The 17,526-nt window shown below is 44.9% G+C and overlaps 2 protein-coding genes across 3 annotated transcripts in view; one reads left to right on the top strand and one right to left on the bottom strand.

Annotated features, from left to right (window-relative positions):
• STRIP1 (striatin interacting protein 1) overlaps positions 1–17,526 on the bottom strand; it is a 652,163-nt gene that overhangs the window by 554,961 nt on the left and 79,676 nt on the right. The gene's annotated exons all lie outside the window — the stretch shown is intronic.
• Positions 10,183–10,911, top strand: LOC309546241 (uncharacterized protein; the record flags this gene model as incomplete). The annotated part of the gene is made up of 1 exon (XM_082245812.1): positions 10,183–10,911. The coding sequence occupies one exon, from the start codon at positions 10,183–10,185 to the stop codon at positions 10,909–10,911; it is 729 nt and encodes a 242-aa protein (XP_082101938.1).

Here is a 17,526-nt window from a genome sequence, read left to right as displayed (position 1 = left end):
CGAACTCCTGGATCGTCTGAACGGTAGTTAACATATCGCGTAATCGACTCGGGCTGGCACTCGATCTTAACAGTAGATCGTCCAGATATCCCAAGATCGCAATCCCCTGCACCCGCAACAGGGTCAGCACTTTGGTAAACACCCTTGGTGCAAATCGGAGGTACCTCTGTTGACCCCCGAATATAGGGATGTGTAAAAACGCATCCTAGAGATCGATGGAAGCCAGGAAATCTCCCGGGCTTAAAGAGGCCACCAACGAACAGAGGGATTCCACGTGGAACTTTTGAACCCGCACAAAGCGGTTCAGAGTTTTCAAGTCCAGAGTCGGACGTACCTTGCCCTCATTTCTGGGCACCGTGAACAGATTTGAGTAAAAACCCGAGCCCTGTCCCGATGAGGCACCGGGACGACCACCCCCTGGGCGAGGAGATCCTGAACCACCAGAAGAAGATCGTGCAACCGATCTGGGGTCAAATGAAGAGGTGAGGGAAAGAATCTGTCCGATGGAGGTGAAAGGAATTCGATCTTGTATCCTGATCGAATGATTTCCTGAACCCTCCTGTCCGGAATCCGGAGCAGCCAAGGCTCGAGAAAACCGCGCAGACGTCCCCCCCACCCCTGGAATGGGTGAGTGTGTCCCTTCAGTTTGAGGCGGAAGGACCCGCCGGGCCAGCGTGGGTGGATTTTGGTTTGCCCGCCCAGGGCTTCCTCTGACCACCCAGGCCCTTAAAGGGTTTCCCCTTGACCTGTGCCTTGAAGGCACGAAAAGGACCCCTGATTTGGTTTAAAAGAAGGGCGGAAAAACTTACCCTTGGGGTTCTGGGGCAACAGAGTGCTCTTGTCCCCAGTGACCCCCATCACCAACTCGTCCAGTAAGTCCCCAAAAAGACGATTCCCTGCATAATGGATGTCAGACACTGTCTCTCTGGAAGTCTGGTCAGCCGACCAGCTCAAGCACCAGACCGCCGTGCCACTAGAAGAGCCTCATCCAAGGCCGCGTCACACAGATACAAAACCACCAGACGCATCTGCTCCACCACCTCCACAGTAGTCGGAGGGGCGGAATCCGCCTCAAGAGTGCGTTTGAGCACCTGAGCCCAATCACCCACAGCCTGAGAGACCATACCAGAGGCGAAGATGGGCTTCAGCAAAGAACCCGCCACCATCTAAGCGTGGCGAGTAAGATATTCCACCCGCCTATCAGTAGGGTCCCTGAACACTGGAGAATCCTCCGAGGGCATGAGAGTGGCCTTGTTTAACCTGGACACTGTGTGATCCACATTATGGGACACATTTCATCGCAAATCCGTAGGAGACGCAAAAGGGTAACGGAATGGAAACAGTTTTGGTACCACAAAAGGGCGTTTTAAATTACGCCATTGTTCGTTCACCGTTTCGTGAAACTCAGCGGGACAAGGTAACACCCGTGCTGCTTTTTGGGTTCTGCGAGTCCCAAGGAAAGACCCGGTGCGTTGGGCTCATCCTCTAAATGTAGTGTGTCCTTAACCGAAGCAATAAGCGCAGACACAGCAGCACGTCCTTTAGCCACTTCAGGGGGAAGAATCATCCCCATCCTCTTCCCCACCTCCCCATCAGAATGAAAGGACTGAGACCCCTAAGGGGTAAACTGTCCAGGGCAACCATATCAGACTCAGATTCAGAGGATAGTGAAAACCCAGGTCTTTTTCTAGAACCCCGCTCTGACATCAATAAATCCACCTTGGACGCTAAAGTCGCTAGTGCAGCAGCAAGAGAAAATGAAGATTCAGGAGTACCTGAATCATTCACCAAGGCTGGGGGGAGGGGGGGGATATGCAGTCCTGGGATTCCATGAGAAACATACTATGGCACTGGCCCTTTAAGGCGTGATTGCGGCGACCCACCGCATTGCACCGCAGTAGGGATCACACTAAGGTACCCCCCGAGATGGGAAATGCACTGAATTCCCCAAAACCAGCAAAAAGAGCCCCCAGAAGTGTTACCACGCTGCTGGAAACGATCTCTGCATACAGTAAAAGAAAGTGATGTCACCCGCTAGAGGCTGAACAGGAACTGGTCTAAGGGAAAATGGTTGCCAATGCATCTGAATGGGAGGCTCCGGGAAAATGGCCGCCAAACATGTGCAAAGAAGAACACCTTGCCACACACAAGATGGCGCCAAAAACACTACATAGAGAGCTGCAGAAAGTGTCCACAGTGAGGCCAGAGCAGCTGCCCATACCCAAAATGGCGTATTTGTCTGCACCCCCAAACACACATAAAAGCGGACAGGGATAGGGACTCCCACAAACCCTCACACGGCGATACATGCGCCTAGAAGCCCCCGCAGGGACCAGGAGGGATGCGAGACACAGACATGAGGGGAGAGCACAGACATATGCAGACTGTCATCCCCAAACTGAGGCCCCACACAGAGGTTACTTAACGCTCCATATGGCGTGGGCGCCTCAATATCACGGGAATCCCCCACCCCAGATGGCGGGGGAGCCGTCAGCCGAAATAGGATGCGTCGCACGGTCAAAACCACATGTTGAGGCATCCCGGCGAGGTAGGCTTTTGCCCCTGAGGACAGGGGCAGGTCGTTTGCTAGGCCAGGGCGTACGCATAGCCTGCTAAACGCTTGATGGTGGGCTGGAATTCCACAAGATCCTCTGTCCTGGAGTACCAGGACGACCAGTCCGATTGCCAGCTCCGCAAACGCTGTAGTCTTCCGAAGATCCGACTAAGCGCAGAAACAAATAAAAAGCTAGTAGTGCAAAGGAAGACACATTTGCAGAAAATAAAAGTAATAAAACAGAAGAAAGGCTGAGACATGTAGCCCCAGCACAGGGATAGCTTATCTTACTCCTTACTAGGCAGAAGAAACTGAATTGGGAATGAGGCTAGCCGGGGGTATTGGACCAGAGGGACAGCCCCCTGTAGGTGTGTCTATGTAAATTGCTTTGTTTTTAACAAGTCTTATGCCTAGCTTGCTCCTGTGGATAAGAGGTCAATACCCATTGGTGAAGACTGTATGAGTGGGCGGCGACTGTCAGAGGATGTCCATACAGGGGTATACAATGTACGGTTAAAAGCAAACACACACACACACATCATAGGTTGAACTGGATGGACTGATGTCTTTTTTCAACCTCACTAACTATGATGTAAGAGAAATGATAAAAATTTTGTTTGGTTACAGTGTAGCATGACTGAGCAATTGTCATTCAAAGTGTGAGAGCGCTGAAAGCTGAAAATTGGTCTGGGCAGGAAGGGGGGTCTAACTGCCCTGTCTTGAAGTGGTCAATTAAAAAAAAAAAAAAAAAAAAAAAAAAAAAAAAACGAAAATTAAGACCTTTTCAACTTGTCTTTTAAAAAATATCCAATATACTCGATTTATGTCATATTTTGGCCAAAATGTATTTCGCTATAACAAAAAAAATCTCAATCTGCATGTTTTTATTGGTTTGCTCAAAAGTTATAGCGTCTACAAACTATGGTGTAAATACTGAAATTTACGCAGCTTTAATTTCTGCCTATCTCATTTCATGAAGTGCTAAAATGGCAGGGCAGTACAAACCCCCCCCCAAATTACCACTTTTTGGAAAGTAGACATCCTAAGGAATGTCCTGAGATGCATGTTGAGCTCATTGAAGATTTTATTTTTTTGTCACAGGTGTTTGAAAAAAAAAAAAACTTTAGTTAACAGGTAACAGTCTTTCTGACGAGCCTTCCAGGATGGCCCAACATGAGAGATGATAGGCTCCTCCCTACCGGAAACACAATCACAGTTTGTTAAAAGGCCCCACCCTTCCCTCTGCCCCTCAGTTGTAAAAAAGTATCTTCCACAACCATTTCCGAGGTCAGTGTTCTAATAATGCTATAGGTACTTACCACCTATGTTTTATCCATTGTTACCCTACCCTTTTGGCAGGGAGGTAATAGGCCGGCCGTCCTGGAAGGCTCGTCAGAAAGACAGTTACCGGTTAACTAACGGTAAGTTTACTCTCCTCGCCTTCCAGGATGGCTCAACATGAGAGGATAGATTACCCATAGGCCTACCTTAGGGTGGGACCACTGCCTGTAAGACTTTTCGGCCAAAGGCTAGGTCTTGTTGAGACAATATTTCTACACGGTAATGCTTCAGGAAGGTGTCGTGACTGGACCAGGTGGCTGCGCTGCGGATCTGTTCCCATGAAGCTCCAGCCTTCTCGGCCCAGGATGTAGCTAGGGCTCTTGTTGAGTGCGCTTTAAACTTAGTTGGAGCAGGAACACCCGATGCCTCATAAGAGGTGGTAATTGCTTGTCTGATCCACCTAGATAGATACTGGAGGCTTGCAGTCCCCTTCTGGGCCCAGAATGAAGGACTAAAAGGTGGTTTGATCTCCTGAAGGTTTTGGTCCTTTCTAAATAAGTAAGGGCTCTTCTTACAATATAATGGAAACCCTTTTCCTTACTATTTTTGGGGTTATCACAAAAGGATGGTAGATTTATTTCCCGTGTACTGTGGAAAGAAGATGCTACCTTTGGCAGATACAGAGGATCTGGTTTTAGGACAATTCTATCTGGAAAAACCATCATAAATGGTTCTTACAGAGAGCTTGTAGGTCCCCTACTCTTCTTGCTGTTGTAATGGCCAGCAGGAAGGCCAATTTTAAAGCCAAAAATTTAAGGGAGATTTCCTTTAAGGGTTCAAAAGGATCCTTAGATAATGCCTCTAGGACCATGGTCACGTCCCAAGGGGGGAACCTGTCTTTATAATAGGGGAAACCCTCGGTCTAGCCAACAAAAATCTTTTGATTAACGGCTCTTTTGCCAGACTAGTGTCCAAAAATACCGAAAGAGCCGCTATTTGTACCTTAAGGGTGTTAGTTGCCACACCCTTATCTACTCCATCTTGTAAGAACTCTAGGATCATGGGAGTAGAGGTAGAGGCAAAATATTTTTGCCTTTGCCAGGTACAAAACCTTTTCCAAACTTTTGTATAAATATTTTTCGTGACTGGCTTTCTGCTCAGCAAAAGTGTGTCCACTACTATTTCTGAGCAGCCTTTTGAAATTAAGAGTTGCCGCTCAGTAACCAGGCTGTCAACTGAAAGAATCCTGGGTCCGGACACAACACTGGTCCCTGAGACAGCAGGTCTGGTGAAACTGGAAGATGCCATGGGCAAGCTATTGACATGGCTTTCAGGATGGCAAACCAAGGCCTTTTTGGCCAACATGGGGAAATTAGAATCAATTGCAGGTTTTGAGACTGACAACTTCTGAAGGACTCTGGGAATTAGCATCAGGGGGTGGAAGGCATAGGCTAGATTGAACTGCCACGGTTGGGCTAGTGCATCCAATCTGGTCTGTGTGAGAGAAGAAACTCTTTACCTTCTTGTTCTGAGCGGAGGCAAACAGGTCTATCTCTGGGTTCCCAAACCTTTGTACCACTAACTGGAAGATTTTGGGACTTTTAGTTCCCATTCTTTTATAAGGTGACGGCTGAGGAAGTCTGCTGGCGAGTTGTTCTTTCCCTGGATTTGAATGGCCACAAGGGAAAATTATCCTCCCCTCGGCCCACCCCAGGAGCTTTGGTCAGGGCTAAGAGGGGACTTGACCTGGTAACTCCTTGTCGATTCAGACAGACAACAGTTGTGGTATTGTCCGACAGAATCAGAACTTCTCTGTTTAAAATGAACTTTTGGAAAGCTTTTAAAGCTTCCCCCACTGCCTTCAACTCTCTGAAGTTGGATGAGGCCTGTGATGTTCTTTTGTCCCAGATCCCTTATGCCTGAGCCCCCTCCAGGTGAGCTCCCCAACCCTTTATGCTGGCATTTGTGGTAATCTTTATGGGATTCCACTGACCCCAGGGTCTGCCTTCTCCCAAGTTGTTTGGATTTGTCCACCATTCCAGAGATTTTTGTACCTGCGGAGTAATAATGACGAGTTTGTCTAGAGATTCTATCCTCCTGTCCCAAGAGGACAGATGGAAGAAAAGAAGCTCTCTTGCGTGGAGTTATGCCCACACAACCGCTGGGATACTGGCCGACATTAGTCCCAGGACTCTTAGAATTTCTCTTCTGGAACAGGAGGGAGCCTCCTTGAGGGTTAAAACTGAGGAAACTATCTTCTCCCTTTTTTTCTATGGGTAGAAAGAGTCTGAGACCTTGAGTCTACCTGGAACCCCAGAAAGGTCTGTGTTTGGGTAGGTTTTAGGGAAGATTTTTCCAGGTTGATAAGCCATCCTAACTTTTGTAGGGAGTCTTATCACCTGTTGGGTATCCAAGTTTACTTGAGCTGCTAACTTGCCAAAAATCAGTAGGTCATCTAAATAGGGAATCAGGGCTATCCCCTGAAGGTGTAGATAGGCCACCACCTCTGCCAGGATCTTTGTAAAGATTCTTGGACTGGCCGCTAGTCCGAAAGCTAGTGTTCTGAACTGCCAGTGGGTTGTCCCTTCTTTTGTCACTATCGCAAACCTCAGGAAGGGCTGATGTTCCTGGTTAATGGGGACATGCAGGTATGCATCTCTGAGGTCATGAAAACATCTTTCAGTAGATTCTTCTGTACTGAATAAATGGTTTCCATCGAAAACTTTTTGTAAAGTAGAAACTTGCTGAGATTTTTCAAGTTTATTATCAGGCGATATTTCCCTGATGGTTTTGAGACCACAAATACATGGGAGTAAAACCCCTGGAACAATTGATCTTCTGGGACCGGAATTATCACCAACTGTTCTGCCAGTTCCTAAATCCCTTGCAATAGGGCTTTTTTTATCTGAATCTTTTTGGGGACATGAGTAAAAGTTACTGTTATGGGAGGTATTGAGGCAAATTGTAGGCAGTAACCTTCCTGTATGAGGGAATAAATTTATGGGGAGACTGAAATTTCTTCCCATTGGGACAGAAATTGACTTAGTCTGCCCCCCACCTTGATTTTGGCGTCACTTGTTATCCCTTGAGCCTAAAGAGGAAGGGAAGAGCAAACTGTTTCTTTGTCTTCCTTTCAGAAAACACCATCTTTTGGCAGGCTCTCTTTTGGTCCTATGCTGTCCTTGTTCCAGGGGGCCACGAAAAATTTTTCTGGCACTCTTTTTTGGGTTTTGCAGGAAACTTTTTTCCTTTCTCCGAGGACCTGGTCAGGACTTCATCCAACCCAGACCAAATAGTAGGGACCCGTCAAAAGGCAGACCACAGAGTTTTGTTTTAGAGGTAAAGTCCTTCCCACTCCTTGAGCCAAATGGCTCTTCTGGCGGAGTTAAGGAGAGCCCCAGTCTTGGTGGATGCTATAACAGATTCCACCGCCGCATCTGCTAGGTAGGCGACTGCTTTCCCTATTACTGAAAGGGAATCTTGTAAGTCTTGGGTTTTTGGCTGAGGCAGGTCTTTGTTCAATCTGTCGACCCAACAGAAGGCATTCCTTGCCACACAGGAGGCAGCTAAAGCGGGGGGCCATTGCTGAAGCATTGGCATCCCAGGCTTTCCTCAGTAGGGACTCTACCTTACAGTTCATGACATCCTTTATGCTGCCTGTATCAACAAAGGAGAGGTCTGACCTTTTTGTCACCTGTGCCAGCGGGGGATCTAGTTTTAGATTTTTTAGAAATCTTTCTATTTCTTCTTCCTTAAAAGGAAATCTCCTTTTCCAAGATCCTTTTTTGTTCAATCTATTTTCTGGCAGTTGCCACTGCTGAATGATTAATCCCTTTAAGGATTGGTGGATAGGTAAAACTCTAGAAGGCCTCTTTCCTAGTCCTTTATAGAGTCTATCCTGGGCTGTGGCTTCTTTTGGCAGGTCAGGTATCTCTTCAGAGGCATAAATGGCCTGAAGGAGTCCCTACATGTTTTCTAAACCAAATAGATTTCTAGCTGGTTCCACCTCATCAGGTTCTTCTGAGTCCCTGTCCCTCTCATCGTCCGAGCTGGTTTGGGAGTCTGAGCGGTTTTCCTCTGGTGATAATCTACTTCTTTCCCTAGGCTGGGCTGAAGGGAGGTTTTGGGATGAGGGTACTAGACCCAAAAGGTCCTGCCCTGGATAAAGAGCTTTCCTGTGAAGAGGTACCCTCCACTAAAGAGGGTTCCCTGGGCTCTGAGGTTCCTGAAGTTCCCAATGAAGAATGTACTGACTGAATTGTAGTCAGCATTTCTTCTTGTACAGACTTTAAGAAGTCTTTCATTAAGCCCGAGGTTTCTTTTCCCGCTAGTTTGTAAATACACCTATAGCAGAAAGGCTTGGTGTGGGAACTAGATAATCTATCACCACAATTATCATACTTCTTAGAGGCAACGGAGCCTGATAAGGCTGGGGTAGTAGTAGTAGTAGAGGTCTCCTGGGAACCGCTCTGGGACTCTGGAAGAAAGGATACAAAATAAAAATAAGTATCACTTTTTCCAACTTAAATATATGAAGACCATAGAAAGGACACTAAGTAAGTAAGAGTAAGTCCGACTAAGGTCAGGGAGAAGGGATTTTCCAGGAAATTTTCTATGTCAGCAACAGCAGTCTTAGCAAACAATCATACAAGGATAGGTTTCCAGCACTTACCCGGTTCTGACCTGGGTTTGGCTGCCTACACCTGGACCAGCCCCTCCTCCTTTCCCAGAGGGCGAGTTGTGGAGGGCTTCATCTCCATTGCAGCTGTCGGGGCTCCTGTAGCCTGGGAGTCTGCTTTAACGCTCACCAGCGGTTTTGGCGTCTCCTCCATACACTTCCTCTTCCACATCTGTGCGGTAGCGTCCTGACGTCGCACGGAAGTTCCGGTCTAAGAACGAGGCTTGAGACGCCCGTCCGGCGGGCTTTTCAACAATTTATCTGTGGAGGAGAGCTGCTGCGCCGGAGACAAGCCTAGAGGGACACCCCAGGTGACCGACGGCTTGAAGCATGGGGGCGACCTGTGAGAAGCCTGAGGCAGGCAGGTAGAGCTCAGCTCTCACGACAATTTGCTGAACCTGGCTCACAGGGGGACCATCTGACTTCCAAAGTCTGCAGGTCAGTGAAAACAAATGTTTCGCTGTAGGAAGACAATCTAAACTGAGGTGCAGAGGGAAGGGTGGGGCCTTTTAACAAACGGTGATTGACTGTGTTTCCGGTAGGGAGGAGCCTATCATCTCATGTTGGGCCGTCCTGGAAGGAGGAGAGGAGATTTTTTTTTTTTTTTTTTTTTTTTTTTTACACAAAGTTGTCATTGAAATGATATATTGCTCACACATGAAATGTAGAAAATCCGCGCTTAGGATAATTTTAGATTTCTAGTGTTTGATATTGGCTGCAGCCTACCTTTATACTATATTCCTAAGAATATAGTAAGAATGAAGGAAAAAAGGGGGAAGGTGTATGGCGCTGCCAAAAAGTGCTGATGGTTCTGTATGTCCAAAATAGGTGCTAAAAGTATATACGATATAAATCACCACTATAAATTATAATTAAAGTGTCCAGTGCATCGTATGTGTATCCCTAATAAATATGTGCAATACTGTAGGATATTCAACTCTGTGGATGATAAATATTTGTGCTAAACTGTGAGAAAAGGTTGATACAAGATTGATGTGAATTGGTGTGTATACAGTTTGATAAGAAAATGAAAAATAAATAAAATGTATGAAATATACAAAATATAAAAAACAGTTGGATCCACTTAAATCTACAGCCTTATGATCGTAAAATACAAAGCATCAGGTATGGCATAAATAAGATGTACAGTAGGTATATAAATATTATGGCAGCAATAGTACAAGAAAAAATAAGTCCGTAACACCTAAGAAAGGCGGATAGGGTTTCACACTGTTTTCAGCCATTTTAGATCCGGTTCCAGCAGGCTGAACAGCTTCTCCATCCTGAACACACTGCCACCATAAGGACAGCATGGGATCTCCTCCATATCAGATCACACAGGTGGATTGATGAACCAAGTTTTTGGTCATGCTTGTCTTGTTACAACAATACAACAAAGTTACATGAGAAGCAAGCCATATGGATGTTATAAGTGACTGAAAGTCTTTATTGCAGTTCACTGGAAGATTCACACAGGACACAAGACCTATCCGTGTTCTAAATGTCATGAATGTTTTGAATGCTCTTCAACATTGATCCAACCTCAGAGGACAACAAACGAGACGTGCTCTGGAAGTGACAATGTCTTTACTGTAAAGTCCAACCCATGTATATATGAGAAGTCATTTCAGAAGATTTTTCTTGTTTGGAATGTGATAAAGGTTTTACAATGGAGGCAAAAGGTATAACACACCAGAAGGTTCACACTGGAGAGAAGCCATATCCATGTTCTGAATGTGATAAAACTTTTACATTGAAGTCAAATCTTGTCAGACACAAGAGGATTCACACTGGAGAGAAATCATATCAATGTTCTGAATGTGGCAAAGCTTTTACACAGAAGTCAGAGCTTATCATACACCAGAGGGTTCACACTGGAGAGAAGCCATATCAGTGTTCTGAATGCAGCAAATCATTTACACTGAAGTCACATCTTGTCAGACACAAGAGGGTTCACACTGGAGAGAAGCCATATCAGTGTTCTGAATGTGGCAAAGCTTTTACACAAAAGTCAAATTTTATCAGTCACCAGAGGATTCACACTGGAGAGAAGCGATATCCGTGTTCTGAATGTGGCAAAGCTTTTATACAGAAGACAGAGCTTATCATACACCAGAGGATTCACACTGGAGAGAAGCCATATCAGTGTTCTGAATGTGGCAAAGCTTTTATACAGAAGTCAGATTTTATCAGACACCAGAGGATTCACACTGGAGAGAAGCCATATCCGTGTTCTGAATGTGATAAAACTTTTACATTGAAGTTAAATCTTGTCAGACACCAGATGATTCACACTGGAGAGAAGCCATATCAGTGTTCTGAATGTGGCAAAGCTTTTACAGTGAAGTCAAACCTTATCGTACACCAGAGGGTTCACACTGGAAGGAAGCCATTTTAATGCTTTAAATGTGACAAAGATTATGCAGTAAATGCTGTGCTAAGTATCACCAGAGGATTCATAAGCTTCAGCTGCAGAGAGGAAACTCTGGAAGAAGGAGGAATAATAAAGGATTTGCGGGTGTCCCATTAGTTTCACAGCCCCAATGTCATCCCACAAGCTAGGGAAGACGTGAAAAGATAAAATGTGACTTTAGAAAAGAAATAAACTAAAATCTGTGAGCAAACTGGAATGTAATGATTGGATACACTAAATGTAGTGCTTATGTCCATCAGACACACACCTAGAAGGCCTGTAAATATTATACATTTTTATTTTTTCAGATAAGTATCAGTGACTGAACTGTTTTCCTCATGATTCTCATCTTTTTTTTTTTTAATGGAGCTTTGACTGAACATGTAATGCATTTTCATCATTCACTAACTGAGCCATGTTCCCAAGTGTTTTCTTCCTTGCCTCAGCTAATACATGACCAACGGTGCCTCAGTACCAGAGACTGGGATGGCATCCAATGGCATCTTGCCAAGCCTCTTAAGCCTCAGTGGGAGAGTCCATTCCAGGTTCTTCTGACTGTTGATACACCATATGCCAGGCTTTGGGGCTCCAGCTATGCTCACCTTATCCAAACTTCCTCTCCCATGATCAATGCCTCCTTTCCATGTTTCATCTCCTCTCATTGATGACAGCTTTGCAGGCAGGTCTGTGGTTGGGACACCAGCCAGGGAGAAGTCTCTGTTCAGTAAGAAAGTAACTTTCTAAGCTGCTGTAGGCCTTCAACACTGACTTTCTGCTGTTTATGGGATGCATTTAACAGAACCATTTAATTTCAGCTGGCTACTTTGTGTTGCATTTGGGTCTACTGAAAGTCTCAGGGATTCCATCTGGTGAAGAAAGAATGTCCTTGTTGTTGTTTTCTTCCTCTGTCCGGCTATTATTCATCTCCATAGACTGTTTACACAGCACAACTGCAAGACCTTTGAGCTTACCAAGTGTGAAGTGTGTTTTGAGGACTGACATTCCTCCAGTTGGGGTTCATTTTAACCTTTTTGCTGCCTGACCCCTTTTTTGCAGTTTTTGCACACGTTCAAAAATCATTTTAGCCTTGAAAATTATGTAAAACCCCCAAACATTATATATTTTCTGAAAGCAGACTCCCTAGAGAATAAAATAGTGGTAGTTCAAATTTATGTCACCCGATATTACCTTAAAGGTATAGGAAACACAAAATTTAAGTAAAAAAAAAAAAAAAAAAACAACTAACGTGAACATTAGGGTGAACATATGCAATAAATTACCCACATTTTGGTAAAATATAAAAGAGGTTGCTCTGAGTAAATGGATACCAAATTTGCCAAACCTTAAATTTGTGTGTGCCTGTGAAATGGCAACAAACTTCAGTCCCCTATATTTTCTATAGGCAATGCTTACGGTTCCAGCAGGCTGAACAGCTTCTCCATCCTGAACACACGGCCACCATAGGGACAGCATGGGATCTTCTCCATATCAGATCACACAGAGTGACCGGCAGCTTGGCATATTGGAGACACTCTTTTGAATGTGAAGGAGGAGGAGAAGATAGAGTTCTCTGGGAGCAATTCACAAGCGTTTTTTGATTGCTAACTGGTAAGAGACCAATTCAGGTGTTTTCACAAGGCGATTTGGTGCACTGTGGGATTTCCATTTTGTTTTCAGCACATTTGTTATGTTTTGGCATCTTACTTCTTCCGTCTGGTAAGGAGGAATTTCACTTGGAGGTGGATTTACACTTTGGATTTGGAAGCACGTTGTTTTCAATTTTCAGTTTCATTCATCACTTCATTTATGGACACTTATGAACTTTTCGTTTATGTTGATATACCACTATGAACCACACGAGTGTCACTAGTTTATGAAGATTTATTTTCTATTCATGATTTATAATTGATGTTTATTGATTTTGTCATCCCATTGATTTGGGTCTTTATCACTGTTGTTTTAGCGCACCCAATTATCGACCACAATGCTTAAAAAGCCCCCTACATGTATCAGTTTAGTGTTATGGAGGAGGTCTGGTGCTAGAATTAATGCTTTCACTCCCATGTGCATGGCAACATGTGTATCGCAATTAACATTTTCACGCGTAGGTGCCCCCGACGCATGCACTTACGTTTCTATGAGCATATCTATGGAGGTGGAGGGCCTCAAAATTTCTTCGGGGGGGGGGGGGGGGATTTTATGTGCTTGGGTGTAACCAATTTTTTTAATATTTGTAATTTTTGTTTTACTTCACTTTCATCACATAGGGGACAATGTGATGTTTTTTAGGTGGCAGATTTTTTTTTAACCACTTCTGGATCGTAAGATTTTCCCCCTTAATGACCAGGCCATATTTTGCGATTCGGCACAGCGTTACTTTAATGGACAATTGAAATAAAATTGATGTCCTTTTTTCCCCACAAATAGAGCTTTCTTTTGGTGGTATTTGATCACCTGTGTTGTATTTTTTGCGCTATAAACAAAAAAGAGCGACAATTCTGACAAACAAAAAACAATATTTTTCACTTTCTGCTATATAACATTCTTGAAAAAAAAAAGTAAAAATCTAAATTTTTTAACATTTTTAGGCCAATTTGTCTTCTGCTACATATTTTTGGTAAAACAAAAATCCCAATAAGCGTATTTTGATTGGTTTGCGCAAAAGTTATTGCGTCTACTAACTACGGGAAAGATTTACGTCATTTTCTTTTTTTTTTACTAGTAATGGCGATGATCTGCGATTTTTAGTGGGACTGTGACAATGCGGTGGACAGATCGGACCACTAACTGACATTTTTGACACATTTGGGGGGACAGAAAAAAAAAAGAAAAAAAAAAAGAAAGGCGGATAGTCCCACAATGTTAAAAAGACTTTTCCTAAAAAACAGGGCAAAAGGTGACTTGAGTGCAGGTGCTCTGATAATAAATATTGAAGGTGCTCAGGTATATGGTGACCATTCAGTGCTCCCCGCACCCCTTGGACCGCACTCACCAGAGCTATATACCCCTGCAGGGGTGTCAGGCCTTGAATCTATAATCTGGGTCTCCTCCACTGACCATCAAAGTGGTTGGGTGGTCCAATTATCTGCCCGAATCTTGTAAACCCGGCTCCTTGGTATTAGGGTCCAAAGGTGTACCGATATATGGGGGAAGAAGGCTCACATAGAGTAGTACCGTTTTTTAAAAAACTTTATTAAAGATTAAAAATTAGGTACTCACAAACGAATAGAGGGTAGTGGCATGAAAAAATAGCAATAGTAGCGCACTTCCGGGACGCCGTGCGTTCCACAGGGCGGATGTGCGTTCCACTTAGGCGGATGTGACGCGATGACGCCGTTGGGGGAAGCCCCGGCAATTAGGTCGCACGGTGCCACATGCACCAATTTGTAATTCAAGAAGAGGACTAAATAGTGGCACGCTTGTGTAAAAGTTGTCCACGTACAAATGGTACCCCTTTCCGTAGAAGGGTGACCACCAAGTCCCAAACTATCTTGCCGCTGCTCCCTATGTTGGGGGGGCTCCACGATGCTATCTTTTCCCTCATAGACCCGGAAACTAACTGTATAGCCTGTGGCCCTGTCACAGAGCTTGCACAGCTTAACCCTGTATCTGGCACGCTTGCTGGAGAGGTACTGTTTCATAGCAGGGCAGCCAGTAAACTTAATCAGGGACTCGTCAACGCAGACAACTTGTTCGGGCGTAAACAAGGCTGCAAACCGCTGATTGAAGTGGTCTATGAGAGGGCAAATTTTGTGGAGCCGATCATATGCAGGGTCGCCCCGAGGACGACAGAATTCATTGTCGTTGAAATGCAAAAATCGCAGAACTTGCTCGTATCTCGCCCTGGACATGGAGGCAGAGTACACGCGCATATGGTGAATTGGGCTAGTGGACTAATATAGCCGCAATGCACTCTTTTTGGTTATGCCCAAGTTCAGCGAAAGGGGCAGAAAGATTTTAAAATCAAGAACCGTTATAGGTTTCCAGCCGAATTGTCTGGCAAGGGGCGAATTTGGGTTGGCGGCGATAAATTGTTGTGCATATGAATTTGTTTGATCCACAATAGATCCGTAAAGATCTTCCGTGAACAGCTCAAAAAAAATCAGGGGCGTAAAACTAGCTGTCTCCACGTGGATTCCAGGTTGGGCGGTGAATGGGGAAAGTACTGGCGCTGTAGAATCAGTGGGTTGCCAACTGGGATATGCCAGCGCATCAGGGAGGGCACTATGGGCTCTACAGGCCGGTCTTCGAATATGCGGTGGCTGCAGGCCACTACTCGTGCTAGCCACCACACCAGCTTCAACTGCACTTATGGGACTCGCCACGTCACCAAGTGATACTGCAGTGCTGGTTGTACTAGGTCCAGGGTGTACTAGGCCGCCGGCGCTTGCCAGGCCACCAGAAGGATGAGCGGCACTAGTACCGGCACTCTGCTCCATACGAGCACCATGCAATTCCTGCATCTCAACAACACCAGAATGGGGTCGGGTACACCTGGGTCTAACAGGGACCCATCTGTCGTTGGAGCTATCTGTCAGGGAGCCGCTGCTGTCATCAGGTTCGTATACTGACCTCGATTCTGCCAGTGAGGCTTCCTCATCGCTCTCATCTGACATGGTCAGTATAATGTAAGCCTCTGCACTACTGTACCAACGTTTGGACATTTTGGTAACTAAATTTACCGGTACAGTAGTGTGACTCACAGGTAATAAAAGCACCTGGTTGTCAAGGTCTATTTCAAGTGCTACCAAAAAAAAAAAAAAAAACTGCTAATGCTAGCAGGGATCAGGCCTGACTCTGCTAACACAGCGGTTTTGTGTATTGTGTTTTTTGTAAGTGACAGTAATCCATTGATTACTACACTTGCCTGGGTGGGGTGGGCGGAGGGGTTAAACGCAGGTGCTGGCAGGAATCAGTGCTGATCATGCAAACACCATTTTTGGAACCCTAAACTATGGGGCCACTAGTATAGTTCTGATCAGATCAGATATTGATCTGTTCAAACACTATACTAGTAATGGAAATGTACAGTGCCTTGCGAAAGTATTTGGCCCCCCTGAACTTTGACCTTTTGCCACATTTCAGGCTTCAAACAGATATAAAACTGTAATTTTTGTGAAAAAACCAACAAGTGGGACACAATCACGAAGTGGAACGAAATTTATTGGATTTCAAACTTTAACAAATAAACTGAAAAATTGGGCGTGCAAAATTATTTATCCCCTTTACTTTCAGTGCAGCAAACACTCTCCAGAAGTTCAGTGAGGATCTCTGAATGATCCAATGTTGACCTAAATGACTAATGATGATAAATAAAATCCACCTGTGTGCAATCAAGTCTCCATATAAATGCACCTGCACTGTTAGAGCCCATTCAGACAGGGGCGACACGACTTGCTGGGGTGCACCGCGACCTCGCCCCGACATGCACGGATTTCATATAATTGAAGTCAATGCAAGTCGCCTCCAGGTCGCCCCAAAGTAGTACAGGACCCTTTTTCTAAGTCGGAGAGACTTGTGTCGCTCCTATTAGAACGGGACCTGTGCTAATCAATGGCAGGCGACCGACCGCGACTTGTCAGGAGACCAAGTCGCCTGACAAGTCACGCTAGTGTGAATGGACCCTGATAGTCTCAGAGGTCTGTTTAAAGCGCAGAGAGCATCATGAAGAACAAGGAACACACCAGGCAGGTCCGAGATATAATTGTGGAGAAGTTTAAAGCCAGATTTGGATACAAAAAGATTTCCCAAGCTTTAAACATCCCAAGGAGCACTGTGCAAGCGATAATATTGAAATGGGAGTATCAGACCACTGCAAATCTACGAAGATCTGGCCGTCCCTCTAAACTTTCAGCTCATACAAGGAGAAGACTGATCAGAGATGCAGCCAAGAGGCCCATGATCACTCTGGATGAACTGCAGAGATCTACAGCTGATGTGGGAGACTCTGTCCATAGGACAACAATCAGTCGTATACTGCACAAATCTGGCCTTTATGGAAGAGTGGCAAGAAGAAAGCCATTTCTTAAAGATAGCCATAAAAAGTGTTGTTTAAAGTTTGCCACAAGCCACCTGGGAGACACACCAAACATGTGGAATTAGGTGCTCTGGTCAGATAAAACCAAAAATCAAACTTTTTGGCAACAATGCAAAACGTTATGTTTACGTAAAAGCAACACAGCTCATTACCCTGAACACACCATCCCCACTGTCAAACATGGTGGTGGCAGCATCATGGTTTGGGCCGGCTTTTCTTCAGCAGGGACAGGGAAGATGGTAAAATTGATGGGAAGATGGATGAGCCAAATACAGGACCATTCTGGAAGAAAACCTGATGGAGTCTGCAAAAGACCTTAGACTGGGACGGAGATTTGTCTTTCAACAAGACAATGATCCAAAACAAAGCAAAATCTACAATGGAATGGTTCACATATAAACATATCCAGGTGTTAGAATGGCCAAGTCAAAGTCCAGACCTGAATCCAATTGAGAATCTGTGGAAAGAACTGAAAACTGCTGTTCACAAACGCTCTCCATCCAACCTCACTGAGCTCGAGCTGTTTTGCAAGGAGGAATGGGCAAAAATTTCAGTCTCTCAAT

This window comes from Pelophylax lessonae (assembly GCF_965119305.1).
Source record: "Pelophylax lessonae genome assembly, chromosome: 2".
Classification (NCBI taxonomy): Eukaryota; Metazoa; Chordata; class Amphibia; order Anura; family Ranidae; genus Pelophylax; species Pelophylax lessonae.
This window is presented reverse-complemented; position numbering and strand designations above follow the sequence as displayed.